The sequence below is a fragment of the Corvus cornix genome, chromosome 9 (genome assembly GCF_000738735.6).
Source record: "Corvus cornix cornix isolate S_Up_H32 chromosome 9, ASM73873v5, whole genome shotgun sequence".
Lineage (NCBI taxonomy): Eukaryota > Metazoa > Chordata > Aves > Passeriformes > Corvidae > Corvus > Corvus cornix.
In genome coordinates, this window is record NC_046339.1 from 4,126,958 (window position 1) to 4,151,110 (window position 24,153).

At 39.9% G+C, this 24,153-nt stretch overlaps 1 protein-coding gene across 1 annotated transcript; it reads left to right on the forward strand.

The window, feature by feature from the left end:
• The first annotated feature begins 3,311 nt into the window (after window positions 1–3,311).
• Window positions 3,312–23,181, forward strand: SAMD7 (sterile alpha motif domain containing 7). The gene is made up of 9 exons (XM_010397525.2): window positions 3,312–3,472; window positions 10,770–10,873; window positions 11,582–11,708; window positions 11,853–11,989; window positions 13,087–13,165; window positions 15,524–16,203; window positions 16,869–16,990; window positions 17,257–17,367; window positions 18,025–23,181. The coding sequence occupies exons 2-9, from the start codon at window positions 10,771–10,773 to the stop codon at window positions 18,295–18,297; spliced, it is 1,632 nt and encodes a 543-aa protein (XP_010395827.1). The 5' UTR covers window positions 3,312–3,472; window position 10,770; the 3' UTR covers window positions 18,298–23,181.
• Window positions 23,182–24,153: the final 972 nt, after the last annotated feature.

The window sequence follows — 24,153 nt, forward strand, 5'->3', positions numbered from 1 at the left end:
TAGCCAAACAAAAATTCAGATATTTGAAACCTCAACTTGTATGGTTTTCAATCCAGACCTTCTAAACCATTTTGATTCAAGGTCACATAAAACACAGTATTCTTTCCACAAACAATGTTTGATCAATTGAATTTTGGAAGGAATTCAAAAGAATTTTCAAGGGTTAGCCATATTTCATCCCTGAGGTTCACTCATTGGCTTTTGGAATTGAGATCAGCCACACTAAGCACAATTCAGTAGCTTGAGTTTTGCTCAAAGTTCTCCCTGATTAATTCTAAGATTTCCATCAGGAATGAGACAGCTGTGTAATCCACCTAGTCTCTCCAAATTCTCTCAAGAACTGTAAAGTAAAGCTTTTCCACTGGGTTGCAACCTCTTCCCTTTGTTGACCTTGTCAGTGTGAATTTAGTACAGGAGAACACCAAAGTTGGGCACTTTTTAGTGTCCTGCAACTCAGGAAGGAGCAAAAGCACCTACCCTGCAACCAAGGGATTGGGAAAAAAATTAACTCCAGAGGAGTGTTCCAACTTGAAGGACATTCTGCATAGCCAGTCCATTACAGTGATTCTCACACACAGGTTTGCCTGTTCCCTCCTCTGGTTGTTTTTCAATTTCTTGTGGACCAAGACCCCATTTTTAAGCCAGTGTATCACTGTAAAGTCTGATGTTTGTTTCTGATCCCAGGATTCGAGGACACAGCTTCTGTTCAAGTTCATTCTTGAACTGGTCCCAGACTTCCTAAACCATCCATCAGACTACCTGCTCTTTACTTCGCTTGTGGCAATTGTGCTTTTCTATATTAGACCTTTCTGGGGAAAACATGAAAGGAAGCGAGGTTTAACTAAATCTGAACACAGATTTCATGTTGGAAAAAGACAGGCTGACCTGTGATACATAAGCCTTTTATCAAGTTCTGTATCAGTTCATTTCATGATACGTCTCCATTAAAGGGGAGACAAGTAGATTTTTATCTCACTCCAGTAAACTTGATAAGAAGAAACAGGGATTATTACTCCTTCACAGATTCCTCACTTATGACAGACAGTGTTTAGAAACAATGGATTAAAACCTGCTCAGGCTCTAGTTTAGCAGGTTCTCTACTTCTACAAATCCATTCCAGCACTGCATTTTGGTAACCAACATAATTCTTGAACTGGTAATAAAATTGTCTAATATAATTTTTACTTTCCATTTCTGAAGACCATAAATCCCATCAGCTGAGCTATGTCTGCCATTGATTTTGTCAAAAGAGAACAAAGAAAGTTCTGACCCAAATCAGTGCTAATAAAGTGTTTAGTGACAACGGTAAGACTGTATCTACCTTAGTGCATAGAGCTAATTGCACACTGATAACCTATCCTGGTACTTTGGGAATTGTGAAAGATGCAAAGCAGTTGACATTTCTTTTGAAATTAATTGAGAGAATCTCCTTGTTCTAAATTCAGCTTTAGAATAGTACCCAAACTGCCCAAAACTATTCATGAATTTCTTCTGTTCATAGCTAATTTCCTACATGCCTCTCTCTCCCGCCTTTGGTGCTTTGCCATTTTTCCTAAGGTGAAGACAACCAGCAGGAACAGAAATGCTGAGGGGCACACAGACCAGTGTGCAATACAGAAGTGCACTCACTCCTGCCTGATGCCTGCAACATCCAGTCAAGAACAACTGGCTCTTCTCTGGAGAGGGACCACTGAAGGGTCTTTATGAACTGTGTTTGTCACAGTTCACTACAGCACACAGCAATCCTGCTTCTGTGCCAGAAACCAAGGGCTACGTGCCAGAGACCTTGCAAAGCAACATCTCTCTCTCCAAACTTCCCCCATTAGATAAAACAGGAAAAAATAAATATATAACCTGATTATATTGCTGGGTTTATTTCTACCTAAGGAAGTAATTTTTCCTGGTAATGAACTTTTTGTGGTTTTCCTGAAACGTGATTCACACAGACTAAAACATCTGATAGAAAATGGATGCTGATGCAAGGTTTTACTTTTATTTATTTGGACAATCCCACATCTTACACAGCATTTGCTCCAGCCTCACTCAGACAATCTTGAAAAAATCCCAGTAGAGGAACTTTTTTCAAGGCTGTATCTACTCACTACATTTCAAGTCACGGGTTTCTGTAGGCAGCTACAGACTGAGTGGACTGAACTGAACACAAGGTGAAAATTATCTTTAAGCCTAGAATGCTCCTTTGCTCCCTTGTCTGTCTGCACTTGCAAAGATTTGGATAACCACATGAAAATTATTTTCAGTTTATTTGAACTGGTCTCTAAGAATTTAATTTTTTAAAAGGAGGACCTAAAATTATTTTTAAAACCCAGTAGTGGATTTTAAAGCAATATTTCTGGGTGTGATTTTCTTCTGTATAAAGAAGGTCCAGGCAGCAACAAAATAGTCATTATGGGATTTACAACAAAAATATTTAGACTCACAGTCACTTAAAAAAAATTAAATAATCCCACATTAAAAACGATATATTTTGTGTTATAATAATTTTTTTTTCTGTGAGGTTGAGAAGTATAGCAGAATTATACCCCTTTGCTAATGACAACACTTCCCTAAGAGTGATTTTCTATAGGAATGAGCCCACTTGCCCCAGGTTTAGGCGCTGTGTTAGTGTTCAAGAGAGAACAAGGGGCAATTTTTTGTTGTTGCAGAGAGCACCTGATGAATTTTAGGCAGGTGATTAAGGATTAACAAACATCAAGCCTGACATCCCATCAGCTGACACAGATATCAGAAGAAACTAAGCAGTCCCTGACATTCCAAACTTGCCATTTCTAGGCCTTGGTTCTGAGAGCCAACTCATGGCCAGTGAGAATTAAAGAGTAAATTGCCAGCTTGAGCAGTATAACCAACTGATCCCTGTGTTAGCCTCACAATATGCTTAACAGGATTTCCACCTTACAGCTCCCCCCAATCCCATTGGATACACAGCTCTGGGATATCACACTTCTGGGACAACTGCTTGCCAAGTCAGAAGTGCACCTTTTCTGAAAATCAGTATAAATAGGTAACAACAGCAAAGAGCCAAGCAATTGCAAACCTTATTTTGTATTTCTTGTTGGAACAGGAAGATTTTAAGTGAATGCATCAAGCATCTTAAAAGCTAACAACGGCTTAGCAGGTTAAATGTAAAATAGGTTTATCAGCTCAGTGTAGTGCTCTTCATGTAATTATGTTTTTACAGCCTGGTTAGGGGATGGTATTGGAGAAGAGCTTCTGATGTCAGAGTGGGGAGGGCTTAGGAGCAGGGATGAGGGCTAATCAAGACAAGTTCAGTTTGTATTTAAAGTAAAGTCAGCGTTAGTTAAGGCAGTTTTTGACACGTTAATCTTGATGTGTTTTAAAAGCTGACAAACACATTCCTGAGGCAGCCCAGAAGGACGACTCAAAGACAAGGGACACACTCTTGGATGTTCACGGTGGCTTCATTGTACCCAAAACCAAGGTCTGCACAATAGATGTAAGTATACATGAAATAAAATGTGCTGGGTTTTTTAATGTAAACGGTGATGAAACACCCGTTAAGTAATATCAAAACGTGTGCGATTTTTCAGATTAAATAGGAAAGATTTGTCTCACAGCAGAAATGGAGCAGATCAAAGCAAACTTGTTTGTGGTGACTATTTAAGAGCAGCACTTGAGTGCACAGAGTAAAGTTAGGAACAGGCAGGCTGATATAGAAAAAATAAAGTATATGATTATTCTGATTTCTCAGCAATCTGCTATAGGTATTCTTCTGGGTAAATAATTCTGCATATTCAGGTACAAATGCTGTATTTCTTATGACATAACTTGATCATTTTAGAAATACTTAAAGATCTGTTTCACAGAGGGAGGATTTTACTTCAGGAAGGCTTGTCATTGCATATTCAGTATTTTTCTAGAAGGCTTTGGATTCAGATTGCGTTGCTTGTTATATATGCACAAACATTTCCCTCTCTTGTCTATCCATAACAAAATATTCTTAAAAGCTAAGTGGTTGTTAATACATATATCTTAATCTTTGTGCTAATTTATCTTTTAAAGTACAACAGAAAAATCTCAATATTTTATAGTTATTTCCTGGTGCAGTGGATTTTCCAAATCAGCATGCAGTCAGAGCTAATCAAGGTCATCATCACACAGATATATTTGGCTGCTTTAGTCTGATGTACCTACATTAGATTTACCCAGTGGAAATTTTGCCTATATGTGTACAGCCATCATAACAAACCCCAGTGCTGGCAGCTTTGTGGGACACCAATGTATGCAGTGGGATAAAATTTTTTAAAATAATATCATAATGTAATGAGGATTCCTTACATTTTGTTATTATCTGAATATGTGGGCAGAATTAGCTATAGAACTGAGAAAGGCTTGGCCACTATTACATTGTCTTTGGAGTGAAAAATTCAAGTTCCTTAGTTAGAGAACCTGTGAATTTCCAGACCTCCACAGGGCACCAGAATATGGAAAGAATAAGAGAGGGAGGCAATCCTACTGCAAGTAATTCTATCTTGGTCTGATCCTTCAAACTGGAGCTGAAAATGTTCCGTCTGAGATGCTGAATTCTGAGCCTGTTCACAGGGTCAGGTGTGTAATTTCACATGCTTATCTCACAAGGGGAAAAAGTTTGTATTAAAACCTGTGACTTCATACATGAATTTGGATAATAATAGTGGGTTTAGTACCTGGCATCTGTGACATACATACATTTTAACAGACCTGTAAATATTTTTAAGATGTGTATGTGCTGTATTTTGCTTTGTAATAAAGAAAGCTGACCTGAAATGATTAGTGTTAGAAATCCACATCATTTTGATTTACCTTAGTGGTGGAAGACTCATCAAATGTAGAATTTTGGAAAATCCGAGTGATACTGCTTCAGTATTTAATATTCTAACTGAAAAGGGCAGGTACTGAGGATTCAGTACAAATTTTCTACATTCAAACTCTTAGTTAGCCAGTTAAGTTAGAGAGTTACTATTTAAAAATAATTTAAAATAGCCTACCTAAAATTTATTCCTTTTTCCACTACCTGGTTACTTTTGGCACTGGGAGAGTTATCATTTGCATTAATATTTCATGTAAAAGCAAGACACAAATCCACTAAAATTCAACTGCATTTCATTTGGGAGTACTAGCCTGGCTCTCCAATGATCAGAAAGCTTTCTCTCCCACAGTTTCCATTCCCAGTACTCAAAAATAAAATAAAAAAGCAACACATTTCTTTTTAATGCTTTAAAAGTAATAATTATCAAAAAGTAAAAAAACCCAGAGTTTAGTTTCCTTTTAACTGATCCCACTTTTGCCATATTTTGCAATCTCTAAGCTTCTGAAAGTTAAAGAAAGAGGATAATGTTTCAAGTGTCATCCCTAATTATGAAATAAATCCACAAGGAAAACAAATGACATCATGCTTTTATCTCTGTGTATATAACTGGTGTAATAGAAAGACCCATCCCTTGTAAACATCTTCTCCTGTGCAGTGTGCCAGGATCCAGGGTGGGCGTACAGTGTTCTATGTGTGCACGCACACCTTCTCCACTGTTTTCATTAGTTCTTGCTTAGTTCTTGTACTTAGTTTTTTAGCAGGAGTTGTTAAAGCCCTCAGAGTGATCCCAGAGGAGCCCTTGGGTGCTGCCACAAACACAAACAGGTATCAGCCCTGTGGTTGTGCAGAGACCAGTCCCGTGGTCACAGCGCCGAGCTGAGAGGGAGAAGCACTCAGCACAATTCCCACCTCAGCTGCTGACTGTCCTGGATGTCTGTGCCTCCAATACCACATCAAACAGTAGGAATTCAGCTCCATTTTCCTCCACCACCTGTCTCTGTCACCTCATAGGCTTCGCAGTCCCTTGCTGTGTGTTTGTGCTCAGCACAAAGCATCTCTACCTGTGGGTTTAGCCCATGCCTCAGGCTGACTGCTGCCTTAGTGGTACACAGGAATAAGTCTCCCCTTGCCTGCAGCCATTCCAAGGGGCACAAGATGAGCCTCTCTCATGAGCCCAGCTTAGCTCCTGAAGGATTGAATTTGCCAACACTAAGCCTTGACTACTTCCTGAGAACAGTGTGGTCCAAAAACAGTGACTTGCTCCTCACAGTTTTACCAATCAGGTGGCTCAAAAACAGGGAAACATCCAAGACAGTGTGAAGGCATGCAACACAAACTCTGCTGGCTGACACACACAGTATAAATATAGTTATTTTCCTTTCTTTAGGGAATGTATCATTCTCAATCCAGTTTTAGGATTACACTCTAATCTCAGTCTCTGAGCAGTCTGTGCCCACGTATCTAGGATTAGAATTTAGCCCCACAGCCTCTCCAATGGCACCTTACTCCAATTAATAAGACATATTTCATGCTCCTGTATGATATAATGTTAGTATAATTGCTTTTTTCCTTTCCAAAAGTTATTTATTTTGCTGACTCTGGATTCTGGAATAATTACAATCTATAGTTTTATGACTCTTAGCATAGATTCAGAGCAAGAACCCTTGATCCTACAACTAATAACATTAAGACTATTAATAATATTGGAATATTTATCTGTTTTTTAGAACAGCACCTGGTTTCTCAAGCAATCAGATGAGCTTTTTCTAAAAGGGAAGCCAATGGAAATGTAAATGAGATTATATATCTCATTATATATCTCCATTCATATGTTTAACTCACAAGCATGAATACATGTTCATATTACATGTTTGACTGATTTATCTGACACAAATTTACCCGAGCATTTTAAACAACATTCAGCTTCTTCCAAACAGTCTGTGGAGCCACTGCTGAAGTACACTAAACATTGACTTTTAAGAATGCTAATTCCATGTGTTTGATGTAAATAAAAGCAGTAATAGTTAATGAAATTTCAATGCATTTACCTAAAAAAACAGGTCTTCCAACAAGTCTATACTATATACAAGACTAAACTGTATTTTGCCAACGCAATTGATAACATCAACACCTAGACTGCTATAGACATTTTGAAACTGTTGCATGATCAGATTTGCAAATGCTTCTGGTTCATGAAGTTCGTGTCTTGCCACATCTCATCTAATAAATTGAGACAGAATTAGTCCTGGGTGAGTGGTTCTGCCTGCTGCCAAGAAGGGTTTGCTAAGGGTAAGACTCTAAAGGTAGAGATTAACTTGTCTTCATCCCTGTAATGTGCTGTACAGCCAGGATTTGTGCAATAGGATCAGAGCAGAGCCATATATGAATCTAACACTGGACAGCTGGTGTGTATGAATTTATATGAACCCTGATGCCAGATTTTGAGCTACTCTCAAATCCCAGCTAATAAATGTATCAGAAGCATACTTTCCCTGTTCCCTCACAGATCCTCCTCTGCTGATGTGGTTTCTAATATGCAAGTTGTTATGAAAATAGTATGAACCTAAACCACCCTAAATTTGACCTGCAGGTCAGAACCCCAGCTAAGTAACTGAAAAAGGTGTTTTTCCAAATGGAATAACATGGATTAGTGAGGTTCAGCACCTCCTCCTGACACAGAGTTACATACAAATCTTTATATTAGGTTACTAAGCTATTTATCCCACCTTATCATTTCAATACTTCACTAACAGGAAATTCAGGGAAATAAAGAAGTAATTTAAAACAGATAACACATACATACAAAACATGTCCTTTAAATTAAGTTTGGACCATACTGATATTTTGCCATTCAACTTGGAGAAAGAGATTTGAATTCTGGTGGGAATAACATCTCAACTTTATATCACAAATACCAGAGTTATTTTTACACATCTGAGAAGAAATCCAAGATAAGTTAGATAGGATTGATTGGCACACCAATGAAAAAAACAGAATGATTTCATGAAGCAACTCCAGTGAAAACCTCATTAAGGAAGCAAACTCTCCTTTTGGCTCATGATGATTCAAAAACTGGGTCAGCGGAAGCAGTAAGCTACAGTTTTAGTGGAAGAAGATACCAAAGAACTTTTAAATCATATTATTCCATTATTTTTTCAATACTATATCTTTTCCATACTACATCTTTCTCTTCAAACCAACAGACCGCATAGTCTGTCTTTGCAAGGATAAGTTGTTTAACTGATGCACGTTGTCTGAAATGGTGGTCTGTGAATCTTGGTCATCTGGTGGATAATAATTATCAGTAAATATGGATCACTTTGCTGTGGATGCTGCTGTAATCAGTACCCTACAATCAGGGAAAATACCAACATTTAAAAAAACCTCATATATAAAAGGAAGTTTTAAAGAAAGTTCTTACATAGTTTCTGCTTCAGCTCTGAAAGGAGGCAGTGTGAGACTGCCTGTCAACAGCCACTGTATCATCCTTCACATCCAACAAAAAATCCAGACTTATTTTGGGAATTGCACAGACTACACAGAGAATACCACAGTGATACTGGTGCTCCTGGTTTCTAACCACTTACTGCTGCTTGCTTTTGGATAGATGTCTGTCAGAACAGGCAGGGTATATGTGATCCCACATGAGGGATTTGGGCCAGAACAGATGGCTCTTTTCCTATTAGGTTTTCCATGATTCTACAGTTTAAAGCTGCATCATATAATTTCAGTCACCAGTGTGATTTTAGGGGGAAGCATAGACGTTCTAGGAAGGCCTGATGAAGACATTCCCCCAGAAAAAAGCACATTCACAACCACGATTTAAACAGGGGACTGACACATGCTAGAAGATCCTAAAGAGCAAAAGTGGCACAACTTGTCAGTTATCTGACAGACAAAAATCTACCAGTATTAAAATTCACTATTAATTTAAATTTTTTTCCCCTGATTTACAAGAATAAAAAGGTTAAAACCTCCTGGGTCTTTTTTCCATTATGTCTATCTGAACCTCTGATGGTTTCTTTGCACCTTCATATCACAGAATCACAGAACAGTTTGGGTTGGAAAGGACCTTTAAGTCCATCTAATCCAACACCCCTGCAATAAGCACTGACATCTTCAGGTAGACCAGGTTTCTCTAGTCAGGTGCACCAGGCAAAGGCCAGGCTGCAAGAAGGGCAGCATGAAGTTTAAAATTTCAGTTTGTTTTGCAGAGTATTCAATACAGAGTCTTTATCCAAGAAAGGAAAACACCTAAGTGGCTACTGAACAACATGGTATGGCAAATACCATCATCCCAGTTACCACCTATTTTTTGAGCTGCTGAAAACTTTAGTCCAGCATTAAATCGCTTTAGTACTGAGCTTTAAAATGCTTTAGCAGCTCAGAAGCACTTTGGCAGCTCAAATGCTCTTCATGAGGCACCCAGCATCCTAAATCGCTTTAAGTCTAAAGTATCCTAAAAAAAAAAGGCAAATGGAAACATGTCCAGCAGCACACATTCAGATACATATGTCAAGAACAAAGGCCATGGTGCTGGTCTGGGATTTGACAGACTTGTCTGCTGCCAGGACGACCTGAATCTTGGCAACACAGAATCCAACATCTACATTTACAAATGTAAAGCACTTTTTATTTTGGGGAGCACCAGTGATTTAGTCCAAGTTCAGCCTCTACTTTCAGTCTAAATGGCTGAAATGACTCACTTGTTTACCTTTTGGAAAACTGATTTTGAGACTAAGTATCTTCACCATACCAAAGAAATGGTAAATTCCTGAGGCGCATGAGTTAGATTGATATCTATAACTTAAATTATTTTAAACTCATCAATAGGTCAAAGGTAATAAAAGAAGTTGTAATGATAAATCTAATTTATAAATGGCTTGGGTAATGAAATGAAGGACTTGGCTTTTATCTCATTTTTGGATAATGAACAGTGCTCCTGTCTTTGCATTTCTCCTGCTGTTATCTCTACCAAATGCTGGTTGAACTCCTGGAGCTGTAAGTCTCTATCTACAGGATGAGAACACTTCAGCATTACATTTCCCTTCTTTCAGAAGACAGAATGAATCCATTTCATCAGAGCTAAATAGGGATGGAAATTTAACTCCTTACTCAAAAAAAGTTTTTAAAATCTAGTCATTTGCTGTGCAAGTCTAGTGTGAGATGAATGTACAGATGCTCCCGCTGCTGCCTTTGGAGCCAGCCTGCTCCCTCTGCCAACTCCTCAACTCAAAGCATTCCATACAGGATAGCTTTTTAACATCCAGGCTCTGGGTTACAGAACTTGCTTCCTTTATAATTATTAATTATATATATATATATAAATGGTATATATTAATTATATATATAAATTTACAATTAATATGAGTCTTACTGGTTTTATCACTACAAAACATGTTCTTCTATATTTTTACTTCATTTGGCAGCCTTAAGGGGCTGATGTCATTTGGAACAGATAATTTCTACCATTTTTTTCCATCTGCTTCACTTAGTTTACAGTAGACAGGGCTCCAAACTATTACAATTCTGAAATTAAACCAAAGATAACTGCCTTCCTAAGTATGAGCACATCACTGCTCTCAGAGCTGCTGTGGGACACCAGGGGCTAAAGGAAAAGGCTTGGGCTTAATCACATCCTTTTAAGCAGGTGTTATTTCCAGCATCCTGATTTTCCTTGCATAATAAGATCCAAGAACACTGAACAACTCAGTGTATACAAGGGCAACATTTGCATTGTCCTGAAAACTGGAAGTTTCTACATGGAAAACACTACAACCCACGAGCAGTGAAGGGTACGGCCGTGACCGGCAGGACCAGCTGCTTATCTGAGAAACAACCTGCATAACCTGCTCTGTTTCTCGTTGTTGAATGCCTTATTCCTCTCTTTGGTGCAGCTGCTTCAGTTCTTTACATCAGCAAAGTTGTTGCTGTCTCCCTGCAGCATGACTCCCCGGGAGCACATGAGGAAGATGTCCATCCTGGGGGAACAGGGAACACTGGAGGAAAAGCACCTGTACCGACTGGCAGGTGGCATGGCAGCAGGAGGTGAGCAGCAAGGAACCCACCTGCACACGTGGTTGTAGGACTGCTGATATCTGTACAAGCTGCAAGAAACAGCCAGCACCAGGTTTGGTGTCTTTAAAAGGTGTTTCAGATTTATCTTAGGAGTAACTGCAGAAACACTTCTTTTAAAGTCATTAAAAAGTTAACACAGAGGACTCCTGGAATTCAGTGTTTGATTAAGAGATGCTGAGCATCTGGAAGACAAGTGAACGTCACACAAGAACTCTGAACAAAAGCCACAGCTGGACATTATGATGTTCTGGCTCACCATTGTAGGCTCTTTTTTCATGACAATGTCGGTTCCACCTAGTACGATTTTTCTAAAAATGAAACTGCATTAGAAAGAAAAACCCTCTCAAGCAGAGAACTTAACATGCATGGCTATTTTCTTCTCTTTCATAGTGTTATGTGAATTATTATTCATTGTACTTTGTCCTTTGGTACACTTGACTGAGCACATCCTGTTTATTTTTACTGCAGTTCAATTGCATAAATCTACGTTATTTAAACGAAGTAGTTCAGGTGGCAGTGAAAACATGTTTTTAATTGCTGCTATTAAAAAAAAAAAGGGTGTGATTTTCACTTGAGGAAACAAAACAAAACCTTTTTTTTCTGGTAAAGTTATACTGCAGCCAGAACCACTTCCTAACTTACCCCACTGACAGCAGAACTGTGTGTGCTCTGTGTCAGAACTGCGGCAGCGGCAGGAGATGCTAATGAGGAACCAGCTGATGGCAGTAAACCCGCAGCTGATGGGGCCGGGCCCGCAGAGGATGCAGGCGATCCCCGCCCAGTTTGAGCCGCGACTGGTCGACAGGTACCAGGCACTGTTTGTCTGTACCAGCACTGCAGTTAATCACGACTCTGTGTGTGCTGTCCCTGAGGTTGTAAAGACCTTTGGTTATTCTTAACTAAACAATATCCTCTGCATATCTGAATGTATTTTTTTTTTTCCTCTCAGAGATCTGCTACCTTCAACTGAAATGATGGCCTCAGCTGACCCCAGACAAATCCACATAGCATCTCACCTGGGACCCACAGTCCCACAGCACCCGAACATGCCAAACCTATTGGCCAACCGTGTCTACCAAAGCCCAGGTAACAAAGCACCCCCAGCATTCTGAGAAGTGGGAGCATGTGGATCAGAAAGCAAACTGCACACACTCGTTTTCCACAGATTTATTGGTAGTGTCAGTAACAGTTAATTTTATTTAGAAAAACAGTCTCAGTAAGAAGAGGCAGCCTGCTCATCAGAGATTCTAAACTGTGCCAGTTTAGGTCTAAGCATGTCCATCCCAGATTTTGTTAAATATACTGTTTTCAGAGTCTTTTGCATGTTTTTGTTCACTCCTTTTCTTTTTGCATTTTCACACCCAAAAAAAGGGCTATAGCTAAAAAAGAGCTTCTCAACAACACTTTTACACTGCATTTTATCCTTGCTCTTATATGAGCTTTGGCTGCTTTAATACTGATCATATTCTCTAATGATAATATCCCATGCCACTTAATTCATGTAGGGCAAATACATGTCCTTTTTAATAAAAGGCTCAAAATTACAGGGCACAGCTCCAAGGGGAAGGCTGGACATCACAACTATGGCACTCATGTCATGTTGCACACAAATTTACATATTACTTTATGCAAAGTGAGCTTAAGATTCTTTATTTGAGATGAGTGAATGAATTTTCAATGCCACATCAATTTACCAAGAAAAATGTCTGACTTTAGCTTTTTTTCCCCCCCCCTTAACGTGGATCTCAAATAAGAGATTCCCTCAAGAGAAAATATCATTTAAAATTACTCAGCCTCCAGGCTTAAAGCAATCTTGAAGGAGCAGGTTTGCTTTGCTCAACTGATGGCTATTATTTTCTGAGCAGTTATATGTACTTCAAAGTTGTAAGCCACCAAATAAAACCACCCTGCTGTCTCCTTCATTTATGGTTAGTGGCAGGTATTCCTAATTACCAATCTGCTCCTGAAAACACCTGATGCTGTACTTCATGTTCCTTCTACAAATTCCCACTAAAACAACGACTACAATTAGGATTTAACTTGAAATCCTGTCACCTTCCTGGTGAAGCCCACAGCTGAAAACTTACAAAGCTTTTTAAAGTGTCTGCATTGCTTTGGGGTTTGTGCATTTGCATGAGAAAACAAGTGAATTTAAAAAAAAAATGTTTCCCCTTCCCTTTAAGGATACAGCTTTCTACAACCAGAATCCATGGAAGCTGTGGCCAGAAGACAAGAATTGGTTCAAAAGCAAAATATTGCCAGGTAATTAATAGCAAGCTTTACTCTGAGATGCATGCCATGATTAAAGCAGCAAAGTGATTGGGATTTTTTTCAAGTCACCCAGAGAAGCACACGGTCCTTGAGTATCAATTAAGGCCTGAAGCTACTGACTTTCTGCTTGCCCTATTGTGCTTTTATTCTTAAAATGATACAACAAAAATAAATAAACCCCTTAGCTTGGTTAAGGAAAAAAACAAGCTACAGCTACAGCCCTTGAACTGTGGATCCAAACACCCTGAAGTTACAAAAGTTCAGAAACAAATTCAAACTTTACAGCTGTGTGATATCACACACAACACTTTAAGCCTCTGCAGCTGGGCCCTTGGGATGAGCAGCTGTGTCTCCACCCTACCAGGGTGGGCAGCTTTCCTAGTTCAACCAAATAGTTGGAATATCAGAATGACTGTAGAAAGTCCAGTTATTTATACCAGTTTCAGTGTAGTCAGTAGCTGGTTAAGAAACCACCAGTGCCTTCCCTCATAGCCACACCATTTCCACAGAGGAACTCTACCCTCAGCTGCTCCTGCACTGGGCTGTAGCACAGTACTCAGTGGTAGTGTCCCTCACACAGTGAGACTAAGAGCAAAGAACAGAGAAGTTCTTTATGTACATCTGAAAAGAATTATGACAGAAGTGTTTTGCATTTTTCAGTCAGCAAAGCTCGATTACTGAACTCCTCCAAGCACAAGATGTGCATCAGCAATGTGTTTCCTATAGCTCTTGCCACATGGCAAAAACCCTGAGAAAAAACAAGTGAAATAACAAGCGGCAAACATGGCCATCTCATATACCCACAGCCACATCAGAGCTGGTCCTACCTGTTCAGGCTCTTCCCTCAGCCCACCAAACAGCAAAACTCCAACACAAAACAGCTCACCTAAACCTCAAAAAACTTTTAACCCCCATTTTTTGCCACCCTGGTAATTTCTACTCTGTTCACACAGCTTTCTGCAGCACAGGTCATCTTTAGGGCTGCACTTCCTCCTTTCAGCTATTCCAGAAGACAGGTGTTGACAATCTCCTGCACTTGGTGCAGCTGTGCTGCTGAGCACCTGGGCCCAAATCCTTGTTCTCCAAGGGACTCTGCCTCATCCCAAAGCTCTGTCTGCTGGTCCTGGCAGGAACAGACTATCTCAGCTGGAGGAGTAGGCAGGAATGTAATGCTTTCTGCTGTTTATCTGCACCTCAAGAGCTGAGTGGGAGTAGTGACAATCAGGCAAAACGTACAAGGACATGGTACACAGACAAAACACTTCCTTTGTATCTCTGAGAGCAGAAAATCAATAACTTGGATGTTGTTTCAAAGATGAAAAGAAGACAGAGGAAAAGCCCTGAATGAAGTGATCAAATAATTCCTCCTCAAAACAAAAACCTGCTTTTGCCCAAATTATTTTCCTGACAATTTTACACTCTCCTAAAAGTCAGACTCTCTCTGACCTGTTATCCTCATTGCAGCTTTAAGAAAGCTATCTAGGTGCACTTTAAAGTGCTTTACTTCACAGGCTCTTTTCCAAAGATGCAGAAATCCCAATGAAAGCTCCTCAAAGCTCCTCTAGGAGCTCTAGCTTTCTGTTTGATCACTGGCCTGGCTCCAGAGAAAGCTGATGCCAGCAAAGGTTGGTACAGCAAAGACAAATACTACTACTTGTATTCTCTGTATCCCACTGGTAAGCCCTCCTACCTACTATGACAGGAGCAGGAAGCTGGCACAGACTCTGGAGCATTTATCCACAAGGAAGGAGATCAGTTGAACATTTGCCACAAAGGATCTCACCCTTTCACACCCCCAGAGTCATGCTCAGGTGCCAGGCACTGTGGAGAGTTACTCAAGAGACTTAGCTTTAGCTTATTCTGAATGGATGCACAGGTTTGATAGATTAAATCATTCTAGTTCTTTATCATTTACAGTATCACTGGAATTTTGCAGTTTTCAGTACAAATTTCTGACTGATAATGTAAATCAATTATTTTCTTTAGTTTTCAACACTTATGACCTGGGAAACAATTTTCCAAATCCCAAGTGAATATAATCACCATGCCTGGAACGGCAATACACAAATAACACTTTTTCTGTCTGAAGTATTTTCTAGAGCCATCACACGGAAGATATGCTTTCTCCTTCTTTTAACTCACTCTGTGTATCTGACAGCACATTAAATACAGCCAGGTTTGCCATTCCATATGCAATTTGTGCCCTCTCACACACAGCAATGTAGCGGAGAGACAAAACAAACAGTACCCTTGCATATTCCTTTATCTGAGTTTTAATCTGCTGCTGAAAAAAAAAGGTGATGAAGGAACTGAGCTGCCCTAACTGCTCGTGCTCTGTGTGTCTCTTAGAATGGAAATGGAGATGAGTGCTATTTTTCAGCAAAAGGAAATGGAGAAAGCCCACCGGAAAGGACTCCTGGGCCTGGAAGCCCCTTTCCTGTACCACGGGATGCCAGCGAGTCCCATTGCTTTCCGTGGCAGGCACAGACTACCTGAAGGGCACCTTCCCAATGACCTGTATGTTCATCGTACCACCCTGGATGAAATCCACGGCAACACCATGCTCATGGCAACCAGCCCATACCCGCCAGTCACCACACTGCAAAGGGAGAGGGGACGCCGCCCAGGGAGAAGAGCTGGAAATCACAAAACTGCCGAGGGCAGCGCCAATGGCACAAAGAACCAGGCAGATGACAAATCCACAGACTCTGCCTCAGCTGCAGTGGATGATGAGAAAGAAGACAAGAAAGAAGTAGAGGTGGAGACACCAAACAAACATGAGCAGATCAAAACCCAGACTGAGCCATCTGCAGTTGCCAAAAACTGTAAAGAGTTTGAACAAGGCTTGAGAAAAAACTGTGCTACTCATGAAATTCCTACTGAAACCACCAGCTGCAGCAACACAAATGAGAAGGAAGCCAACAGCTCCTGTGCTGCTTTTGATGACAAGTACCTGTACCCTTCTGCAATCCCATTCTCAGCATTACCATATGGATTTCCAGTGCCCAACAACCCATTGCTACCTTCAGGTTTGTCAGATCTCCAGATTACAGTTACAGTGGCATGTTGATATAATCTGCTATTGATTTGGTCTCTCAATTATTCCCTCTGATTTAAGTGAATTTTTGGTATGGTAGAGTCATTGCAACTAAAAGTAGAATTCCAATGCTGCAAACAGTAATATCTATATTCAGTTCCTGTTTTAAAAAGGAATTTCAATTAAAATAAAGAAAATTGCTGAATGAAGTTGTGAGTTAGCCTCTCTCTTCAGCCCACAATTTTTCTATATGTCCTAACTCACAGTAGGCACTAAGGACTAGCAAAGGCTTGGATCTGTTCTACTGAAATATTAGTCAAATCAAAGTAACAGTAAAGTCGAAAGAAGAAAAAGCATTGGATAATGTACTCATCAGAGGAAGTCCTGCAGCATGATTTATATGTGTAGTGACTGGTAGGTACAATGCCAGCAGTAAACAAAAGAAGCCACCAAAAAAACCCAAAAGACCTTCAGAACCAGGTTCTGCTCATTACCCGGTGATTTTACATCTAGGATTCCTGTATCTGCCTGTTACTACACCCTGTTGTTAATATATTAGGGTCTGAGAAGGTGTAAAAATTGTCATGATAACAATAATTTCCTCCTGATTTGCCAGCAAAATTCTACCAACATAACTTCTGTGTTTCCTCCTCAAAGGAACTCATGGCCTTATCCTGAATGGAGAAGACATTTCTTCCATCGAAGACATTCGCAAGTGGACAGTTGATGATGTGCACAACTTCATCGTCAGCCTCCCAGGCTGCTCAGATTATGCCCAGGTGATTATAAACATTCACTACATTTTCAGGTCTTTAGGACTATCGGGATTTAAATGTCAGCAAACAAATGTAAATGTGAGCGGGTAGTTGATTGTCCCAAAGTTGCAAATATAATAGTAGTTTTCATTGTGCAGTTAGGAGATAAATACAAAGATAAAATGGTAAAATTATTATTTCTTCTTTTTATTGTTTAATCCTCAGAGTTAAGCATGAAAAATAACAAAGTCTATTTTATCACACTATGATGTGTTTTATTATTTCCCCAGATATTTAAAGACCATGCTATTGATGGAGAAACACTTCCACTGCTAACAGAGGAACATCTCCTGGATACAATGGGATTAAAACTTGGACCAGCATTAAAAATCCGCTCTCAGGTATGACCATTAAATATATGCCAAGATGGTGAGTCACAGAGACATGAAAGAGCCAGAAGCTGATAGGAGGGAATTTTTCCAAATTAAAGCACTTTTTTTCACTTGTAAGGTAACTGCCATAATACTGGGAGAAAAGAAATTACTCCAGCAAAGTTTGCTTTACTTCTTTATATATTACCACAGCACACAGGGACACACTAAGGAATATGACTGTACATTTTTCAGGAACAGACTGTCCCTCGCTGTTTGCAGTTTTCTTCCTTTAATTTCATCCATTAATATCAACCCTGTGTGTGTTTCTGTTGTTGTCTGGTTCTTTTCCTTTTCTCTAATCCCTTGTACTCTCTCACTCTTCTCTCATTCCAACCACCTTCCCCACTCCTGGCTGGCAGTTTGCCTCCCCTCTGCACTTCAGGAGCAGGAGGATCCTGCTGTCAGGCCCAGCCATCCTAAGATGAGTATTGACAAGCTCCTTCCACAACCCGGGCCTAGAAAAATAGGAGAGAGAGAAAATGGAAGACACTTTTCTCACAAGCATCTGATAACCCTTTGAGATGACTGGGATGTCCCTGGCATTGCTGCACCAGAGTCAGGCTTGATGTTTAATGGCTTTAACAGCAAGAAGTAATTGCTGCAATTGTGCCTTTGTCTTTACAGGTGTCCCGACGTCTGGGCAACGTGTTCTACATGATGAATGTCCCTCTGTCCGTGCCCCTGCCTCCTGCTCCAGGGAAAGCCTCAGAGCAGCCCTCTGACATGGCCTCCCCTCTGCACTGCAACAGCAGTGGTGACACACTGGACAGTCCCTGCTCCCAGGACCCAGAAACCTCCCAAGCAGTGGAACAGATCGTTTCAGAAAGCAGGGAAAATCCATGTGACACAGCTGGAACTCAGGCTGACTTCCAGATGATTGCTTTCCAGAAAAGTTGAGCTAAGTCCAGGACACAATGTGTTTTTAATAATACAGGAACCTCTAGTTACAAAAGTGTTTGAGAAGAAGCTATAGCCTGAAACCTCTGTAAGGCCGCGGCTGAAGGAAGTAAGCTGCCAATGCAGCATGAGGAAGTGTTGTATCTGAAAGGCGTTAAAAAATGCAGCTACACGTTAGTGCAATTACTTTCAAGTGCAATTCATTGGAAACAATACAAGTAGGGTTAACAGGTAAATTGAATTTTTCATTGAAGTCCAGGGTCATCACTGAAAGCTACCAGAGACTCAGAGTGCACTGTATGTCTTACAGTGTGTTCCAGTGGGCTGCTGAGAAACTACATGGAAAAGTCACGGCTTCCAAACATAGCTGACTTCTGCTTCTGTTGAACAAAATTTATACAGAACATTCATATGGAATTCATTGGGAGAGTATGGAATTGCCTGCAGAATATAGAGAAATACATCCCAGACTCAGCAATTTGAGTTAATCCATTGCTACTCCAGAACAAAGCCTTTCTAAGTGCCTGGCAAGGGTATACAGCTTATAAAGATACACAGATTGAACAGGAAAATACCATGTTTGACAGTAGTTTTAATTATTCCAAGGCATTCTTATCACCAGGGCTGGAATTTGCTTTGCGTGACTGCAAGATGAGATGAGTCACCATGAATGAAGTTGTGGCCATGAAGGCCAGTCACTGGGACAATGACATTCCCTGAAGGCAGCAGGCTCAAAGCCACCTGGTTCCTGCCAGCCTCTGCCAGAATGCCCTTCCCATCAGCTCACCTGGACAAGCCATGGAAAGCCCTTCCCTCAGCAGCACGTTTAGTGTTCTTTACTTTGGAAAAGGCCATCATCTTAGCCTGAAAGCTCCCTTTTCTCTGGAAAAATATGGTTTCCCCTCACTTCTGCCACTGATGTGACAGTCATTATCTCACAGCACACAAGAACAAGAAATAGAGCTTTTAGCTAAGGACAAATCCCCAGCATTTACTGTGATTCCTGTGTGACTTATCCTTGTTCCCTTTTTAGGGGTTTGGTCCTACACTGGTTTTCCACATAGACTTTGGAAGTCAGTACACTTCCAGTCTCTTCCTTGCAAGAACTCTTCTTTACTCCAAAAGACACACAAATATCTTTGACAAAATCAAGTTCTGTAAATTGAGGGCTGATAGACTGTGGACCTGCTGTATGTTGCTACTTTAGATTCTCTCCCCTTAGTTTAGTTTGAGTGGCCTCAAGTACTTAAACCCCAAGAAGTATGAAGTCGTTTAGATGGTGAGTGGCTAAACACACGAGGAGGGGAAGTATTTCCATATTCTATTATTTTACGTTAGCCAGAGATAAATTGTTTTATATCTTTGTTATATTTGTGCACTAGATAATATGGGATTAGATATTTGCAATAGCAACCTCAGATGTCCATTTTACCATACTGTCCAAACTTTGCAGCCTTTGGAAAAATGGCAAATATCTGTGTTCTTTTTAGCACGTGAAACAGTTTCTAACTTATTTTTTGTACAATTGACAATCATGTTGACAGCGTCACGTATCTAATTAAAACAGTTAATGACTTGGTTTTCAAATGGCATCCTACCTCCTCTCTGTGTGAAATACTCGACTCAATCCACATGAGACCTTCTCCACCCTGGAAGAGGAATCTGTGACACTGTTCCAGGGGAGTCAGGCCACGAGATGTCGCTGCAAAGCTACTCGAGGTCACCTGCTGCCCCTCCGGAGGGAAACGCAGCGCATCTGAAGTACCGGGGGCATATTAAGGGCAACAATATGAAGAAACTGAACTTGTTTTTCTAAAGCAACAGCAGAAAATCTTGACTTGAAGTCCCATACGCCAGGGAGGAAGGATTGAAACGTGGTTCTGAAGAGTGTGATTATTTTTGTAAATGGGTCAGACGTGAACAATGCCAAAAGCTGAGAAAGTTGGGATGCAAAGTTTGCAGTCTTGTATTACTTCTGCAATTAAAAAAAACTCCACGAAACATACAATCCTTTGCACATACTGGGCTCTTCTTCCCAAAATGACAAAAGGAATTACTTTATAGCTTCCTGTACTGGGGGCAGATGTGCTGGAGCAGCCAAAATGCAATAAGCCCTGAACGGTAAACAGCTGTGAAATGAAATAGGAAGGAAAGGAATTTACCTAAACAGACATAATAGATCCTATTTCTAATGGAGGAAATACCACTGGTAATGAATGTTTCCTCTCCTACAAACGCTTCAGAGAAAATGAAAATAAAAGGTAAAAATAATAAAAAAGTACATAGAATCAGTAGACAGACCAGTATTTCCAGACTTTGATGTGTTTTCAGGAATTGTGTTTATGTGTAAACACTGAAGTTTTATTGACTCTCGTGTTCTTTTTTGACATTTATTGTTTATTCCAGCTGCAAAGGGGTTCAGGTAGCAATCACAGGTACCTAAGGAAGCTGGCAGAACTCTGCTTCCTAATGACTTTCTGGTGCCTGTGCCACAATTGCATTCATTTTTTCTGCAATGCAACTAAAATCCAATGGGATGCAGATTATGTGTTTTAATACGAGTTGCATCATTATAAATGTTTCATTTAACATCTATTGCTGCATTAGTCCATAGCAGTGATGCAGTTAATGAAGAAGAGAATGTTTTCTGCGAGGTGTTGTAGAAGTTCCTGATTTTGTCTGTACTTCCACTAAATGTGTGGGCTCCTAGGGACAGAGATTTCCAATTTTTAATTTTTTTTTAATAGGGCCAAGGTTAAAGAGAAGATTAATAAAAAGGTACAACAAACACATAGCAAAATGGTCCTGTACCATAAATAACAGATTTAGGAAAGTCCTGAAGAGGAAGAAATGTCTTTCCTACAACAATCTGGGTTTCTGGCCTCATGTAGGCTGCAGATGATGATGATGTGGAATACAAACTCACATGGACCTAAACAGATAATTCTCTGATCAATTCCCCAGGTGAAAAAATCTATAAAAAATGCTATGAACATACCAAAGTCATGCAGAATTCCCATCTGGTCCAAGCCAGGCAGTCACTCTAATCCAGCACATAAACACAAGAACAGACAAGTAAGTCCATAAGGTGATGGTATTTCTAACTGACCCATACCTGTGCCACCAGCTACTTTATAAAACTTTATCTTCTAAGACTTTATACAATTGTGAATCTGCCACAAAACAGTTTTCAGAATGTTAAATTATCCTTTGAGTGTGAAACAGAAAAAATACCCCCCTCTGGTTTTTAAAATCACCTCTAGTTTTAAACTCTCTAGAAATGTCTTGTATTTTTGACTTTCCAAATACCCTCATACAAAGTTGATTGGTTGTGCAGTGTTTTGAGTCACCTTCAACATCAGAAACTTTTCAGAAAAGCATCCAAAACTAGATATAACTCTTGTTTTGGTACCTTGCCATGGTAATGTTCTACCTAAGCCCTTTATTATTCACTGGAAAATAACAAGTCTACTTTATGAGGCTGAGTGTTCATAGAATTACAGAATTGTTTGAGTTGAAAGGGACCTTAGAGATCATCCAGTTCCAAATCCCTGTGTTCATCAGGGTTCTGCTGCCTCTGATGGTTGGTTTTGATTAGCTCTTCATGCTATAATAAATAGCTGTAGTTTTATTGCTATGGCAATTTCAGTATAATAATACATGTTATATTAAGAGAAAAGCTCACCTCTCCTTTCTCATTTGTTTAGGCTTTGGGGGGGTTTTGCAGTTTCCAGGCTCCTTTCATTCTTTGGGAAGGCTTTGCTCCTCCTATCACCTGTACTGAGGCCACAACAATTACTCTGTTGACTCGGTCCTTATGCTGTCCTTTTCTTTGTCCCATTCCTAAGATAATCCAAGTCTGTTTTTTCCCAGACAGACATTAATTCTGCTACTATCCCCATGCTCTTCTTGAACCACCAATTTCCCTGTTGGTGAGGAGGCAAATCTTTAATTCAGCCCAGAGAAAAAAGAACCTGTTGTCTATGTAGTATAGAGAATGATGCTGTATTTCTCCCCATAGTACAGCAAAGACATGAATAGACATTTTGATTCATCAAAATTTAAAACCACAGGTAGCATCTCTGTGTGTGAGTTATTGACATAAAGATCAACCAACCAAAATGGCAAAATAGAAAAAGCACCACTGACCATGGGAAAAGAGAAAGCATCAAACCAACCTGGTCCTTTGCTGCAGCCTTGGCTCATTAACCAATCTTTGCTGATTACCTTTCAGTTCCAAGGTTCCAACAGCTCTGCTAAAGGAGCACTGTGCAGCTGGGATTCATGGGACTCCAGCAGTCTCTGAACACTCTGCACTGGAAGATGGTTTGTAAAGCACTCATTGGCTTCTAGTTCAGCCTGTTAAATGGAAGGATGCAAACTCGAGACTTGAATCCTTATATAAAAAGTATTTTTAACTCAAACACTTGTACTCATAACAAAAAATCTGATCTTATAAAACAATGACAGGTAGTTTTTTCTAAGGCTATACCTTAAATATTATAATTCTTATCCTCCCCTCCTGCCACTGGCAAAAAGAGATAACCCAAAACCTCAGCTGATTCTTCCAGAAAATGCATTGATGTATTTTTCTTTTATGTGTCCATGTACATCCTCACTGACTCCAGCATGGTCTGATTGACAGTGGTCTTTAGAAAGAGCTGATGTGCCATCCCATGTCAGGAGAGACATATCCTTACTCGGGCTCACAAGTTATTGCTTAAATGAAAATATATTCTTTCAATGAACAAAGCTGGTATTAGAAATAGGTGCAATTAATTACAGAAGAACCAGAGAAATTAGGTTTTAGTTCAATTGGATTTTTGTCAGTTATATGTACCAAATAATTCTGGGTTGTGTAGAAATGAAAAGGAACTTTCAAGAGTGGAAGTATTTAAGAACTTTCTTAGTGAAAGATAATTATGGAGATTTGTCTAATAAACCTTTGTTGTTCTGCTAAATTAAAAGCTAAGTGGCTAACTAAATATTTATAAGCTTTTGAGATGGAAGTGACTCAGGATATGTCTACATTGGAATATGTTTCTGAGTTATGACTCATGTATTTGTGGGTGGATTTTATCTGAACCTTCCTTGACAGTATGTGATGCTGTGCAGCACAAGGCCCATATTGTTTATATTCTGAGCCCATTCAGTGTTGAAGCTGACTGGATGAAAAGGGAGGTCACTCCAGAGCCTGCAGTGTGCTACCATCTGTAAATAATCTAGGAAATGGCTCCTAACAGAATTTCCTTCCTTCCTTCCTTCCTTCCTTCCTTCCTTCCTTCCTTCCTTCCTTCCTTCCTTCCTTCCTTCCCCCCAAATCCAGAAGGATTATCTGTGGGTCCAGAGGACAAGCTGCTTGCAAGTTCATTTGTTCAGAACTGACACTTGCTTTGACTTTGAGTGTCTCTCCAGCTGTTTTGCAGAAGGCTGTGTGACTCCCCAGGTAATTAGTGACATGTTTGCCAGTAATTCCATTGCCAGCATGTGGCCTTTTCTTTCTGATGTGTCTGTAGTTGTGGTAACCCCACATCATTTTATGGATCCAGAATGACTGAACCCAAAGCAATCAGACATAGCACAAAGGCCAATAAATTGACAGGAATAAATGAATACAAGGGTATAAGAAAATATGTACCACAGAGTAAAACACTACCTAACTCAGTGTCCTGTCCCGGGGCCCAAGACATGATACCTAAAGCAGAGCATAGGAACAAAGCAATAACAAATTCAGGATAATTCCTTTATTTCCAGGGTCAAACAGACAAAGAGAGGTGATGTCTATATTTAATAGTAGCTCATGATGCATTATTGTTCCATCAATGTATCCAGCTGTTTTTTGAGCCAAGCTTCCAG